Here is a 16992-nt window from a genome sequence, read left to right as displayed (position 1 = left end):
TTGGGCCTTCTAAGAAGGTAGTGAAGTGCTATAGAAGCATACACCATTTTACCATATGTTGGTTATAATGATTGTCAAACATGGATCAAGAAAACAATTTAAGCAAAAATTTAATTTGAATCCCCTTTAACATCAAAATCTGATTTACAAAGAAAACTATGGTTGTTTAACATGCCCTCATTCCTTGATGTGGGAGGTCATTTATCCCAAATGATCTTTGAGGGACGTGTGAGAACTTTGTGCAGTATTTGAGATGTTCCTGGGATGCAGGCTTGTTCCTCTTCTTTATATTGAAGTCTAACTATGACCCTCCTTAACTGTTTACCCATGACCACAGGGTCTGGTTGGTGAGTCATCACCATTTGGTTGGTTCGTCTCTAAAGGTCCCTTAAGGTTGCAATAATTTTCCATCACTTTTTGTGGTGCTTTCCACTATGTTAATAAAGCTGCGTTCACACCGAATGTGATTTGCAACAGACGCCTCTTTTGACGCACGTCAAATTCGATGCTCATTGCTTGTCCAAAAATGTGTTCATGAATGTGACGCATGTGGGAGGAGCTACCACCCAAAGTTTTTTTGCCTCATCGCTACATGGAAGCATTGGCTGTATATCTCATTTCCAATGCATGAAAGACACAGACGATGTTCAGAGATCAGAATGAGCCATTTAGAAAAAGCATCAGTAATCACGTATCCATGTCTGGGGGGTTCCTGAGATCATACAGAGACTCTCCCAATACAGTGAGGTTCACCATCTACTGTAGGAGCTGCGTATGAATGATGCTGCTTTCAGCGGTACTGTCGCCTCTCTGTGACCCTGTTTGATGATTTGGTGTCCCTCATTAGTCCAAGGAGCGAAATAATAAAAACAGGAATGAAATCAAATAATGTTTTTATTCTTGTCTCAATGGAAAAAAAGAAAAATAATATTACAAAGCTCAGGAGTAGAACTATCAGATTCTCCTCCATGTAGATTTTGGACTCCACTCACTGATTGTGTCATCAACACGTCGAAAGCTGAGTCCCTGATTCGAATTCAATTCAAATTCAATTTCAAGTTCAAACAACTTTATTTATTCCTAAGGGGCACTTCCTTTTTTTTTGGTCTTTGCGAAAGTTTGGATTTTTTTAACTCTTGACACAACGTCCGAAATCGCACCGTGATGCCCAAATTGCGTTGCTGCCTGACACTTAAATCACGCCACAGGGCCTTTGATCGGGTCTGTACATTGATTCACATTGAAACTAGACGCCCCTGCGAATCACGTCCAATCCAAATACAGCTTAAGACATTCAGCCTCACCTGTTTGTGTGTAGTCAAAATCAGTGTCTTAGGTCTGGCCCAATACAAACCACAAACAGTAATTCCTGATTCCAGCCATTTCATGCACCTGCCGGTAAAACTTTCCATGCTGGGGCTTGCCCACCTATAATGTTTAATCTTCTTACTACTTGTTCTCCTTTGGTTTTTAGCTGCCTTGTTATTAGCCCTCGTGCTAATGTAGTAATGGATCTATGTTATATTTTTCTCAGAAGAAAGCTCTGAAGCTGCCTCTTTTCTTTGGACCACTGAACAGCTTGCTGATGTTGGGTTGGAACTCACCATGAAGAACGAAGAGATTCCTGGTCTTGATTTCAGTGCTTTTAATCTCATCTTTTGGCCAGTTTATGATCCCAGTAAAATGTCTAATAGGCATAACGGCTGATAACCCATCTCATATTTTCCCCATTAACCTCTCCCCCCCAGGCCTTCAGCTTTGGCCGCTTCCAAAGAAGCCTTTTCATTTGTCTCTGTACTGTGAGGCTGTTCTGTCCTCCACGTCTTTTATGTTGTCTACTGGTAACATGTCCGCCCAATGTCAATGCTGTATATCTTAGTGGTGTAAATTAGCCAGATGCCAGCAGATACATGAGTACTAGGGATGCATAACAACATTTTTTTAAAAACTTTAATCATTCATTCTCATCCCTAAAACCACTGTCATCTGTGTGTCCACAGGTCTGTGTTGTGGTGCAAATTTAAAGAACTGTGAGCAACATATTGTGGGTTTTGCCTCATAGATTTGTTGTGTACAAACTTTATGACTCAAAAGACACATGACCCTTAGTTTTCCCAGAATGCATTCATAGTTGAGCAAAGAAAAAAGATGAAAAATCCCTCATAGTGGAATGACTCAATTTCTGAGCTAAAGAAGGACCTTTCCCCATGACATAATCCATGCTGTGTAAAATTTTGAATAGCTTGCTAAAATGGCTCATATCCTTTGATCTGTGACAAAAAAATTTTTTTTTACATACTTATGTAACAGTCCTGCAACAACAAACATCGGAACAGACAAGAAATTCAAATGGATGATTATGGATTTGACCAGACCAGATAATCATTCCAAATCACAATTTCACAAATATGATAAAAACTGATCACAATCCTGTCTGTACATGCTCCCTCTTAATGATTATGTTGACTTACTAGTGTGTCATGCAGATTTCGTGGTTTGAATCTGAAGTTGTGTATTTTCAATACATTTCTGAAAAATTTTGATAAGTTTCTTTATATAACTATGTTTCTTTATATAGTTATGTTTTTGGCCCCAATAGTTAATTTTGTTCTGCTTTTTTGTTTTGACCACTTTGAAACAGACAAACAAGCAAAGAATTGTAAAGAGCATCCAAAGAGTCCAAAAAAAGAAGGAATTTTGTTTCTTTATTCTTTCAACTATTTTTTTCTTTATGGAGGGGAATAATGCTTTCGTTTCATAAAAATTATTTAAAATGAAAATTTAAGTTTTCTTTTTTTGGAAAAAAAAAGTCAAATTTTTTGTCTAAATTCTATTAATTTCTAACGCAAATATGCTTTATAAATTGGCAGATATTTCTTTTTTGCATCACACATAATTCCTTTACATTTTTAGCACGTTTAGTTCCAAAATCTGTTTCAAATCTCATCGTAAACTTGTGTTAAAACTGCTTTATATGTATTACCTTTGTTATAAAAAGTCTGCAATTGAATCCCGTTGTCTCCACAGTGGTGACATGTCCTTCACCTCCCTCCATTCCTAACGGCCTCCTGGAGGGCTCAATCCGGGAGTGGGGGGCCAGCGTGAGCTACAGCTGTCTGCCTGGATACGAGATATCCTTCCCTGCTGTGCTTACCTGCACAGGCAACGGGACGTGGAGCGGAGACCTTCCTCAGTGTTTGCGTGAGTCACACCTTTCAGCATTAATTTGTACTTACCCGCATGATAATTACGTAGGTGATTGCAGAAGTCTGAGGAAGAATGTGGCTGCCGGCAAAGAAAAAAGAAATATTTCTTCTTGACATGTCTACTTTTTTTTCTTCTTTTCTTTTACTGAATAAGAGTTCTTATTCAGTCATAAGGAAATAGATATAAAATATTTGGCTTTGTGGGTTTGACAGAAAAATCCCTTTTTGCATTAAACAATAAAAACATATATTAACAAGAACATGTATTCAAGCAAGTATGAAGGTTGTACTGTTTAGGTTTTTTTCTGTCGATATTTTGACATGACTGTCATCTTTTCAAATATATCACGTTACAGGAATACGTATTATCTTGCCGCACGCTTGTGTATTTCTTATGTTGGCTTTGATAGAATTCATGAATAAGAAATGATTAATAGCATTGGAGTCAGGGCTAAAGTTGTTTACTTGAAATGTTTGATTACAAAAAAGATATTTTCAGTTTGAATATTCTTTATTAATGATGCAAAAAAAGCAAATTTGCATCAAAGACAAAAGTGACCTGATGCCTGGTCAGGTCACTTGAAGCTGTAGAGTGGAAAACAAAAGAAAGACAGTTTTGTTGTTTTTTTTTTGTTTTTTTTAGCAGTGGTATAAAGACATTTTCACACAAACAGTTTTGCAAGAGTGCAAATAACATCTGCTCTGCTGGATTGCTCAGCTGATATCTCACTGCCATCTACATCACTCTCAGATTATGTTTGTCGGATAGAAATGAAATATTAAAGGAGGTAAAGTACATATGCATGTTTTCCTTTATGTGAGTTTTTCTCAGATTCTTCATAAATGTTGTCATCAAATTATGTCACCCATGATTTGATGACATGGCAGTCATACTTTGAATGCTTATCAAGCTTCATCACTTAAACTAGTAACTATGAAAGTTTCTTACACCATAATCTGTTAAAATCACTGCAGGTGTCTAAAAACTAATAACTTACTATTTGTCCTATAGTATGTGCTTTATTGTTATTTTACAGTTGTTTTCCATTTTTTATTGAACATTTTACTTTGGTTAAATTTCACTTTACTTTATCATTAATTTTAAAAGTTCTTTTTCTTTCCCCTTTTGGTTTTTCCATCCACAAAAGGTTTTGCTGACTTATCACTCTATTTGTATCATCAACCACTCCTAATGAAATATATATATTTGACAGTCTTCTTTCCATGGTGCTAACTGGCCTATTTTTGCTTGTCATCTTCATTTTGGCTATCCAACCTCAGCAGAATATTTGTTTTGTTATTGAGTCTGAAAATATTAAGGTATACTCCCCAACTCCACATGCAGTATAATTGGGTTTTTCCCACATTCAGCGCTAAGACACAGTGTAGCATATATAAACATTACATGCACCACATTGTTTAACCTGATAATTTCAGCTTGGGATTCATGATTTAGAGATAAATGAGATTTTTTGCAGGGGTCTAGTAGATCTCCCCCCCAAAAAAAGAAAAGAAATTATGACACTGTGGTGAAATTTGATGCATTTTGCCATATTTAGTGAAGCGAACACAACTCAACGTGTGTATAACATCCAAGATGGAGATGACAGACTGCTTGCATTTTACCTTGCAGCAAGAACCTATGCGTCTACTCCAGCTATTCCCTCCTCGAAATTTGCTCGTTATATTTTCATATTACCATGCAAACAGACAAAATTATGATCAGCAATATACTTATATATAAATATATATAAGTATTATATAAGTATTATATATAAATATAAATATAATTTTCTCAAGCACCAAAGGCATGTTTACATTACAATGGTCTGGGTTTTGTATTCTGGTCCTGTGACAGGATAAATATACTGAGAGATCATGAAATATCTGACACCACACTTAAATGTACCTTGTCCAATGCAGTCCACTATAATTAAGGTGAGCAATGCCATCCTCAGACACATAACAATCATTTACTCATTCCTGCACCCCTGAAACAGCTTTATGTGTCAATGTAAGGAAATTAACCTTTACACTAAAAGTTTAAAACTCTACTTAACCTTCAAAATATTCAAAGGTTGAAAGAATATTTTTCATTATTTTAAAATAAACTTATGTATTTGTCAAACTCAGACCTAGAATTGAAATGGAAAAATGTATTCGTGTGTAGGGATTTGATAAACAAAACAAACTAAATACAAAAAATGTATAATTATATTCAAAATACAACAGGGAAGAAATCCTTTATCTTTATCTTTTTTTTCATGATAGCCGTTGACAATTCATTGAATTTGTGAATATTGTAACAAGAGTGCAGTTTTAATAGGATTTATACTCATTTTAATATTTGTGTTTGTTGTCATTTTTATTTTCTTTGCTTTTACATGTTACATTTTATAGGAAGAACAAACTGATATATCAAAAATCTACGCTAAATGAATAGTATAATCTGTCCAAGATTTGTTCTTGATTTATTGACAAATTTTTATGGCTCCTATAGATGATTTAAAATTCTGTGTTGCGGTGATCAACATTTTTCTTTTTAAACCAAATTAATAAATACATTGAGATTTATTTTACAAACTACCAAAGTAGCAAGTTTTAAATATTTGACAGATTATTTAAGCTTATTCCATTTTTTTTACATTGTTTTAATATCATTGCCTTGCTGTTTCTGCTCATACAGTGAAGCTGCTCTGCCATTATCGAGATATAATTATTGAATTTCACTGCGCAGCACTTTCAGTTAAAATGCAGATCAGCAAAGGAGCTGGGGATGAGCAAATGCAAATCTTTTCCTAAAATCTGTCACTTACAGCCAAGCTGGAATCACAGATGTGCCCTCGTGCTTCCAAAGTACACAGACAAAATGAAAAACTTCTGGCTCTGATAATGCTAGTTTCACATGTCTGCAGGGATAAGTCTGTGATCTCAACTTTGAATCTATCCTTAGCATACTGATGACTTGAAAGCACTGATAATATATCAGGGTCAGAAAGAGTCACAGTGCTGTGCCTCGAATGCATTGAGCAGAGTGGGACGCCTAAGAATAAGATGAACATCTCTTTTGCATCTGGACTATTCTATAGCTTTTTTATGATATTGTTTTAGTAACCACTGGTCAAAAGTGACAAATATGACAAGAAAAAGGAAATGGGGAAAATTAGTAAATGCCAATTTTCCTTAAAGACTGAAATGTTGGCCTCTCTTACATGAGCTGGGATGAGACGTGAGCTTATTCCCCAATTCAGGGGCTTGGTGGCTAAAGGTTCTAGCTCCAACTATACTTTTAGAAATTCTGGGAAGCACAAGCAAGTCCTGCATTTTGTGAGTGAAGTGTTCTGTTTGGTTGGTAAGGCACTATGAAGTATTTGATAAAGGATAGGGGCATAATATTTAAGGCATTAAAGATTAGCAGGAGAATTTGAAACTTGATTCTAGATTCAACTGGGGACCAGTGAAATGAAGCTAACACAGGAGTGATGTGATCTCTTCTGCTAGACCTCAGACATCTCAGTCCAAAAAAGTGCAGTGCTAGGAACAGCTAAGATATTGTGCAGGACCCACAAGCTCCCAGGCTCTGTTTAGAGTTTTTTTTCCCCAGGAGAATAACATGGTCGTCTTTAAGACATAATTTTTTTAAATATTTTGACAAATAGGTCAGGTACATATAAAAAAATACCACAGAGATTTATTCAGATGACACAAAATTGGCAGTTAAACTCAAGATGAGAACATTTACCCTTGACTGAGACTTATATGATCCCATGTCATGATGATGGAAAAAACATGTTATCAGTCAAGCAGCAGATAATATTCCACTTTATAAATTAACCTTGTCCAGGTGTCACCCACTGTAATTATGATGAGCTGCATTTTTCCACTTCATCAACCCAGAACCACCTCCTGCAACAATTGAAGTAAAGTAACCTTTAAGTTCCAGCAAAGTGTTCAGCGTATATTTGAAAGGAACTGTTTTGACCTTATAATTAAACATAATGACTCAATTACTCTGAATGTCCATTGCAGTGATTGACATAAATTATATCCCATACGCTATGAATATAACTGTGATCGATAAGCAAATTTCTGTGCAGAACTTGGCTGGCATGCTGCACACCAGAACTGGGTAAGCATACATGATGAATAACTTCAGCTTCTGGAAACCACATAAATGAGAACATGAATAGGGAACAAAGGGAGAGAAAATGCTGATCATATTTGGCATACAAGAGGCTATTATAGAGGTATTAAAATGTCAGCACAGCACTATCTACATCAGCACTAATTTGGTAGTTATTGTGAATAATGACATCATTGTTAAGAGGTAAATCCTAAGTATCACTGCTCTCTGCAGAGTGCTGACCACTACAATACATGCTAATTCTTTATAAACTCATGTATTTTTTTTTGTAATAAATAGGCCACTTAGAGTCTGTTTCAACACACCACAATATACAGTATGTTGTATAGTGTGATTTAAGATATAAATCATTTACCAACACTCATAAAAGACCATAAGAATGAAAAAGGCAGTATTTTTTTTTACCATTTTCTTGTAAATTAGATTTGTTTTTACCATTTTACTGAGTCCAAATTGGTTCAAAAGTAATTACTGTGCTGTTTCTGGTGGTTCACTTCACACAGGGGTTTTATGTTTGAAGAATACTAACCAACAATCATCAACACTTTTAGTCTGAATGCAGATATGTGAAAGTCTGGGAGATAAAATGAGTCTGCAATAAAACAAAACTTAAATATGGTCATTTTCTGCTAAACAGGAATAGGATGCACATTTTTCTTAATAACACCACAGTGGAAACGAAAAAATTCTGAGTCTGACAGTGCTAGTTTCACACGTCTTTAGGGATAAGCCTGTGATCTTAACTTTGCATCTATGCTCTGCATACTGATGAGTCCAAGCACTGATAGTTCATCAAGTAAGTGGAGAAGCAGAGAGAGTAAGAAGACTCGACTCATCTCCATCTTTCTTCTGCAAACATGTTTTTTTTTTAAATGCTCATAGGCTGCGATATGAAAAAATGCTGATCTTGGTTTGGCCTGGGGCCATTTTTCTTATACAGTCTATCCATTAAACAGTACATTATTTCCCAGCAGCTTGAAGCGCATGACTGATGTGCTTGTCACCTGTTTGGCCCATAACATGCCTTTTGAATAATAAGTCTTAGAAAGAAACAAGAGCCACTTTCAGGTCTGGGCTAGATGTTTCATATTTATTTGTTGTTATATCAGAGGTGGTCAAACAAGGGGAGCTTACTGTTGTCAGGGGAGCCTGGCAGTAAAGCCAAACATGTTTTCTTGGGGAAGACATGACTCTGAATACAACTTGTTTCTGAGATAAAGCTATTTGTGGTAATGGCTGTATTCAGCATAGGCTGGATCCTAATCTTCTCTTTCACTACTTATCTATTAAGACAGGGAATGGTTGCGGGAAAACGCTGTTAGCTTGTGACTTGCAGTAGGAAAGTAAGCACAAACTTATCTCTGTCACCAGACCCTCATGCAACAGCATATGTCAGGTCTGGAGAAGCAGCTGCCTCATTATTGGCTTGATCCTGCAGTGCTCCAGCTGCGTGACTGAATGCTGTGACTCTCATCCTCGCCTTTTCTTTCACACACACAGAGCTTTCTGAACCTCCAACAGCTAACAAGTAGCTTTTAGTCATAGGGGATTGATAGATGAATGTAAAAAGAAGAGATGGATGGGAAGATGCAATGAGCGGCTGGAAGATAGTTTACATCTCTCACCATCAAACCCATTAGGCATAAATTATTACAGTCAGTTCGATTAGATGCCTATAAGCAATAAAGTGGAGGAACAGTGACAATCTATCAGGCTCCATCTGCAGGGACGGTGGCTGGGGTCTAACCATAAAAGCAATGACTTACCAGAGACTTGGAATGCGGGAGTGGCTGCAAAAGGTTCCAGTTAGATTAACCTCAAAGCTTTGTCAGAGAAATTAATATTTCACTTGCTAATTATTTTGATCTTCAATAGTGAGCCGTGACCTCCCTCGCTTTCTCTTTGCTGCCAAGATGCAAGGGAGGGATCCACTGAAAGCACACACCACAAAGGCTGATTTGCTACAAACTAAAAAAATCATGAAATGGAATAATTCATCTTAAGACCAGAGTGTCAATGCACATGCCCACATGCAAGAATACAGACAGGGTGCTTTCTACCAAAAGCATAATGTCAATGAAATTTGAATAATTCAGCGTCTGAAGATGTTCCAAATCATTCAGGAAGACAATTGTTGTTATTTTAAAATAAATTGGGCACGATAAAAATACTGTAAAAGGCACGAGAGTGCTTTGTTTTTAACAAAAACTACTGTTGCCTCGTGTGGTATTCTTAAATACAAACACAAACCCACATAGATTTCTCCTGAATTTAAAAAAAATTATATTGGGTCAGTTGTCAGCCAACTCCTTGATAGGCTTAAAGATAAAATACCAAGTGTTTTGATAAAGACAGAGGTATTGGTTGAAAACCCACTTCAATGAAAATTGTGTTTTTGTTGTTTTTAACATGGTCTTGTGTTTTTAAGCATTAAATTGCATTTCTGAATATTTCTTTATTCAAATCGTTGCGAATCAGGAGCAGATGAAAAATGCAGCTGGTAAATGCTTGTACTGTAGGTGTGACGTAGAGGCTACAAGCGGCAGGCCACTCAAAACTGTACGAATGGATTGCTCCAATATTGTTCGCCATTTTTGTTGCGCTTCTAATGTAAGGTTGGATATGTGAGGGCTGTAAGCTAGTGCAGGAGTTCATAAACAGATGAATGACGGGGAAAGGGGTGGGCCTACTCCACACCAACAGTCCCGCCCATAACTCAGAAGTGAATTTCTACTGAACTATGAATGTCAGAGAAATCAACAAAGATTTTTTGTTTTTGCCTAAAAACTATAATTAAAAGACAGCTGAGGATGCTTAAAATACTCAAAAGATGATTTTAAGCAGTGTTGATTGTTTTTTTTATAAGAATAAACCATCAATGTTAGTCTTGTGGGTTTATGAGTCATGTTAGTCATGTCTTGATCTTTTTGCCTCTGCAGCCAAGTTCTGTGGGGATCCAGGCATGCCCCTAAAAGGACGGCGAGAAGGACATAGCTTTATCTTCAAGTCAGAGGTGACGTTCAGCTGCAGCGCCCCTAATGTGTTAGTGGGATCAACCACAAGGATGTGCCTGGAGGATGGCACCTGGAGTGGGAACCAACCTCGATGTATAGGTATCAAACAATTCAGCGTTAGATTCACACAACTCTTTGGACACGTGTACTTGTTTTAAATATGCATTCACCTGTCTGTGTGCATTCTGGGTAGTGTAAGTGATTTTTGTAAAGGACAACTATATTCTACATTTTTAGAGCAAGATTTTATGATTTTTCTGAGGACTCCAATGAAAAGTTTAATCATTATTAATAACAAAAGAAAAGGAAAATAAAGGTAAATTTGCATTTACCTATTTTTTTTTTCTACTGCTAATGAAAACATTGGATGGGTTGAAAAAAAATTCATAGTAATTTTAGAGCCGTGGAATCAGTACTAATTTTTTTTACCCATGTTCCAACTCTGCCACCACAATTTGCTGATACAAGGTTAGCTCAAGGAAAAATGGCTTTTTCATTATTTTGCAATTTTGAATTGTCCATTTTGCCGCAAACCTCTCATCAGTACAATTATTTCATGTTCCAGAGCCCACAAGAAGCACTTGTGAAAACCCAGGGACACCTGAGCATGGATTTATGAACTACACCACAGGCTTTAAGGTAAAATGAGCATATCATTCCTAAACATGTCTTAATGAGTCCAAACCTCCTTGGTAAATTCACATGAAGTTATGTAATTCAAAGCAGAAAAATAACAGTCAAATTTGAAGATAATCTGAGCTGAGCGCAGAGGGAGGCAGCTGTTTCTCTGCCACTCGAGTCGCAGCCGTCTCAAGGCTGAAATGTTGGCAGTTCATTCCCCGGACCCTCCGCATGTCAGTGTGTCCTTGGGCGAGACGCTGAACTCCAAGCTGCTCATGACAGCAAAAGAACACTCAGTTTGTCAGCTCTACCAGCTCTGGTGTGTGTGAACAAAGGGTTAAACCTATCTATGCATACGCAGAACATCATTACTTGCATTGCAAAAACAGGTAGCTGACTGTTTTTGCATTGTTTTGTGAAATATTTGTCATTGGGTATTCTAGTAGATGAGCAGATAGGAGGTGCTCTAGTCTTGGGTTGAAAGGAAAGGAGTCAACAAGTTTAAAAGTTGCTTCCAATAGGAGTTTCCAAATGGAATTTAAATTGAATTATCCTTTTGATGATGATACTGAGGTGCAGGGATATTGCAGTGAGATTTGAAATAATTTAGGTTTTTCTCCACCTAAAAGATGCCGGATTCTCAGATATTTTCTTCTTTATATTTAATTTCATAATAAAAAGGAAATATTGCAAATTTTGCCTTATGTTAAATAGCTGGCTCTCATTTGATTTAATTTATTTGTTTTTTTTAAATACTACAAAAAATGTGCACTATGTTTTTAACCTAATTCTGCATAGGCCAGTGCTTGTAATGCTTTTTGTGGTCTTTTGCTTTTTTCATGTTATTCCTTAGTAAATGTTAATCTAAGCTGTTAAAGGTTAGACTTGCCAGGTAGTTTTTATTTATTGTTTTTTAGACGATAAAAAAGTAGTTGAGTTCCAAATTTCCTCTGTGAATATTCTCCACCGACTGGTTTGTAGGATAATTTGAGTGCACAAACGTGGACCAGCGCCTTGAGGAATAGCCTCCATCTGCCTCCAAACACTACAGCTAATCATTAAAAGGAAGAAAAGAAACCATTAATGTGCAGGGTTTTTTTTCAACCTCTTTTGATCTGATGCTGGGGGCCTATTGGCATTTGCATCAGTGCATTGACTGCTTCTTTGTGTGGTTGTCTGTTTGTGTCCAGGTGGGCAGCAGAGTCGACTTCCAGTGCCAACAGGGACACATACTCCAGGGATCCACTACAAGGATGTGTTTGCTGGATCTCACCTGGACTGGCACTCAGCCTACCTGCATCCGTGAGTCATTGCTTTATGTATTTTAACCAGTCTCGCTAGGTCTCTTTTTCACAAGCCGCTCTTGCTTTTTGTCAGTGTTTATCCACATTACTGCCTCCTCAGATCATTGCTGTACACTTGTTCTCAAACCCACAACTTTCACCCTCGTGCTTCTCCTGCTGAAGCCAACTCCTGTCATTTGCTCCATCCTGCTGTAATCTTTGACCTCCCAGCAGATTGCTTCTTGTGCCTCAATCAACCTATCATCATTCTGAGAGTGAAGTGTTGACCCTGATTGCTGTCATTCTGTTTGAACCACCTGAACTGCCGACCAACACCAAACTCAGGCTTTGTGGTTTATCCCACTCACTCTGCCGAGATAAGAGCTTTTGGAAGATGAGAAGAATTCCAGCAATTCAAAAAAAACAGTTCCAGTGTCAATCATTTTTTTTGCCAAATTGTTTATACCTAAAGTTTTATCATTAACTGCCTTTTTGGAAAGTACTTGTGAAATTTTCTAATCTTTATTTTTTAACCCCATGAAGATGTGCAAGCCCAAGAAACCTGCAGGGAATATTGCTGAAGAGACACGAATGTTCCAGTCCCTACCCTGCTCTGGAAAGCATCTTTGAGCATGCATCTATGAGTTGGTTAAAGTTAGGAAAGAGGAAATTTAAAAGTGCAAGTAAATGCTGGAAGATGATTTTTTTTGCATGTTTTTTATTACAGATAAACTTTGCCAACAGTTTACATTAAATAAACTGGTTAGCTTCAGTTAAGAGACACCATCTCCAACACAGTTGGATTATATATGTGTGGAATAAAGGTTTCAGAGACATTTTGGTTTTGCTTCAGTGAGATTTTGAAGGCTGACAGTTTGGATGTGGACTAATTCACTTGTGAGACAACTTTGTGATTTTATCCCCAAATGATTTTTTGCTTCATTATAGTAGATTTCTTTGAATAAAAAGCAACGGGACAAAATGTCCGTCTGCTTTTTGTACAATTTGCAAATTAGATTGGGTGTCTTTTAAACACGCCAACGCAGCTAACGTATAGTGGTGTTGGACAGTTTTCATTTTTAAGTGTTGCTAACAAGGTTGGGAGTTACAAGTGCAATCCTTCCCTTCAGTTTGTTCAACTTTGCTCCTTCCGGTCCCAGCCCTCCCCAGTCACCTCAGGGGTGCCCCAATCTCTCCTTGGTCCCCTCCTTTTTAACATCTATCTCCTCCCATTGGGAAATATCTTTAGAAAATTCAACATACAGTTCTATTGCGATGCCAACGACACCCAACTGTACCTGTCAACTCATCCCTCCTCTACTATTCCTCCTTCTTCCCTCACAGCATAAATTTAGCCCCCTTTCCATCTCCATAGATAACTCCATAGTTACCTCCTCCCATGTTAAGAGTTTTGGTGTTGTTCTCGACAGCTCTCTATCCTTCCAGTCCCACATCAACAACATCACCCGGTCAACATTTTTCCACATGTGAAACATTAACCGCCTCCTACCCTCCCTCACCACCCACTCTGCCTCCTCATGTTCCTCCATGTTCCGTCCACAGTCTTGTCACCAGCCGCATTGATCACTGCAACTCCTTCCTCTTCGGTCTCCCAAACCAATCCATCCCCAAACTGGTTCAGAATGCTGCAGCCCTGATCATTACCAAACCCCCCTCCATCATCACATCACGCAGTCCTGCAGCACCTGATCTGGCTCCCAGTTCAATCAAGAATCAAATACAAAATCTTTCTGTACACTTTTAAGGCCATCCACAACCTCTCCCCTCCCTATCTGTCTGGTCTTAGAAGCTTGGATTCTATTTCCACCTTCAAATTCCCAATTTAAAACCTTTCTATTCAAAAAACAAATCAACAGCTCCTTCTTTCTTCTGTCTTGTACCAAAAGTTTTATCTTGTTTTTTATCTGTTTTTATTGAGAAGTGACCTTGAGAGCCATGAAAGACGCTTTTAAATAATATATATATAATACATAATATAATATGTATTATTATTATTACGGATAGCGAATACGGTCATGCAGCTAAAACTTCTTATTAGAGTACGCTCTAAAGTTACTGTGAATGCAGTTCATAAAATCTGACTTATCTCTGACTTTTTTGTCTCATTTAATGCGCCTTAAAGTTCAGTGCACCTTATATATGAGATAAGTTCCAAATAGACCATTCATTGCCACGCGTCTTAGTGAGTTTTTTTTGTTTTTTTTTTAACTTGTCCTGTCCAACAGCTAGGCAGGCAGATGAGAGCTGAGGGCCTCTTGTGTTGGACATACTTTACTTTAATAAGAGGGGTTATTAATCTTCAGACAAACCAAAGGTATGTCTGAATAAACCCCTTTTGTAATTGAGGCCAAACTTTATTAATTTCAATCATGTTTGAAAATCTTTGGTGTTGGACCGGACGGAAAAGGAAAGAAGGGAAGAAGAGAGAGGGATGTTAGAGAGGGGAGGGTGATAGTGAGAGGGGGGGGTAAGACCATGAAGCAGCATAGAGCAGACAGGTTTACTGGTTGTTTATCATTACGGTACAGTTCAAATGTAGTACAAAAAGGGCGGGGCCTGTTCGCACACACTCAAATGTTATCAACACACCTGCTAGCTGCAAAAATGTCCACATGTCAACATGTACACAAAACAGATAGTGTTCACAAACGCATACCTAAGCCTTTAAACCAAACTTTAAACCAACCAACAAGCGTCTTAGTGAGTTTAGTGAATATAGACCACAATTTAACAATTTTTCAGGTGAAAAAAATGTATTTAACTTTTTTTGTTTATAAACCATGCAAGTTTTCATCATCATGACACATAAACTGTTTTCATAAAATGTTCATATTCGTGTAGCCCTTCTGTAGTCATCTAGAAAATGACTAGGTTCTGGGTTCTTATTCTCATATCAGGTTTACTTAAAGGTAATAATTTTTTGGATCGATGGCCCTATATTAAAAAGAAGGCATTAACTCTACTGTGAGGATGAAAACAAAATAATCAAACAAGTTCTTACACAAGTTATATTATGAACATTAACCATCCTTTAATAAAGGATAAAGGAACACAAAACAAAAATAATAATACATTGATTATTACAAAATACAGACTCTTGCTCCACAACTCAAAATCACACACTCACAGTGTAGTCAAAATTCACAGTCTCAATATAACTCAGTAAAAGTGTTAACTTATACTAAAGCCAGTAAACCCCTTATCAAACTGCTGTTCGCAGAGACCAACACTCCAAAGTTCCTTCACTTGAACAGCAATTAAAATATAAACAAGGTACTTTGTGCACTTGAGAATTAATCCTAACAAACTTCACTGTCTCCTTGCTGTCCTCCTGTCCTGGAATGGCACGCTCCAACTCACCCCTCCGACTCCATTATGAACCATGTGCGTTATCCAGACCCCGCCACAAACTCCTCGTCATCGTCTCCCACGTCACCAGAGGTCCTCTTAGCTTCCTGGTTAGCTCAGAGTGCTATCTTAGGTAGGGACATCAGACTCAGCCAACCACTTTAAAAAACAATGTATCCTTTCTGTGGCATTTATTTTTGGTAAACTAGAAAAAAAGTACCGTTTGCACTCTTGAGTTGAATTTACAGTCACAAAGGTAAAAAAAAAAAAATCTACAATTTTCTACATGAATTACTTGCACAAAGGAAATATATTCATAGTTCTTTTAGCATACCCTGAGTTCATATTTGACAATTGTTAGACATTCATTTTAATACCTGACAGCAAAAAAAAAACTACCTGTCAACTTTTTACTCTTTGCTTGACGGCTCCTCAGCCATTCCTGCTCCACTCGTTTCTTCAAACTGTTGACCCTGTCAGGCTTCATGGTGCTGCTTTTTTCAGGATTGTAGTTTTTAGGGCAAATTCCAATTTCTGTACCCTGACACATCTCTATTGATTTTGTCCAAATGCTGCTTTTCCTAGATGAACTAAAATTTATTTTGTCCATTCTTTTCTTTTCCTTAAGATGTACGCAGAAATACAACAGTGTAAATTATTTGTACCATTATTTTTTTTTCAGAAGCGCCATGCAAAAACTCCAATGTGTCTTTGAAAGCTACAGAAAATTCTGAAAATTGTAATTAATTTTTGTGATTAATTTTTGGGTTTGAGTTTGAAGCTAAATAATGCAACATATCACAGAACAAAATTGTGATAGTCAATATTCAAAAATCTTTAACATGGTTTATGTTAATATTCCTGAATTGAATTATTGACCTAAATTTTTTTAATAAAAGTCAACTGGTTACGAACACACTCTTAATAGCTTACCTGGTTTAAAAAAAGCCCAAATATTTTTTTTTTTTTATTATTTAAATCATGGACTTAAGCAGCAGTTGTGAAAAATGACTAGATTTTAATTTCAAATTTTGTTAGATTCAACTGAATTAAAGCAGCATCATGTATTTGTCTGATTTTGCACTAACCCCTTAAATGTGATCACTGGAAGTCTTTTCCTGCTGTGAAAGGCACACGTTTTCAAATTATAAACCTGATAAACAAACCTTTCCCAGCCGCTACGTCAATATTGGTGAATTTGAAGTCTTCCAAAAGGACATGATGTTTCAAGGTTCTCATCTTTCTTGTTTCTCCTGATGCAGCAGCTTCTCCCATGACAAGTGTATAAATCTGCTCGCTTTAGGTTGGAACACATCAGTAGCTGCTTCTCAGCCCTGCTCTCCACATCTACTGTG

The 16992-nt window shown here is 37.2% G+C and overlaps 1 protein-coding gene across 7 annotated transcripts in view; it reads left to right on the top strand.

Annotated features, from left to right (window-relative positions):
* Nucleotides 1–16992, top strand: part of LOC101167820 (CUB and sushi domain-containing protein 3) — a 301513-nt gene that overhangs the window by 270136 nt on the left and 14385 nt on the right. For all 7 annotated transcript variants that reach the window (XM_078933064.1, XM_078933067.1, XM_078933068.1 and 4 more), the window contains 4 exons: nt 3028–3201; nt 10290–10463; nt 10930–11003; nt 12176–12287. In XM_078933064.1, coding sequence (XP_078789190.1) covers nt 3028–3201; nt 10290–10463; nt 10930–11003; nt 12176–12287 — 534 coding nt within the window. The remainder of the gene's footprint in view (nt 1–3027; nt 3202–10289; nt 10464–10929; nt 11004–12175; nt 12288–16992) is intronic.

This window comes from Oryzias latipes, chromosome 16 (assembly GCF_053564925.1).
Source record: "Oryzias latipes strain Hd-rR chromosome 16, Olatipes_Hd-rR_3.1".
NCBI classification, from domain to species: Eukaryota; Metazoa; Chordata; class Actinopteri; order Beloniformes; family Adrianichthyidae; genus Oryzias; species Oryzias latipes.
Note: the sequence above shows the minus strand (reverse complement) of the source record. Positions and strands in the feature narration are given on the sequence as shown.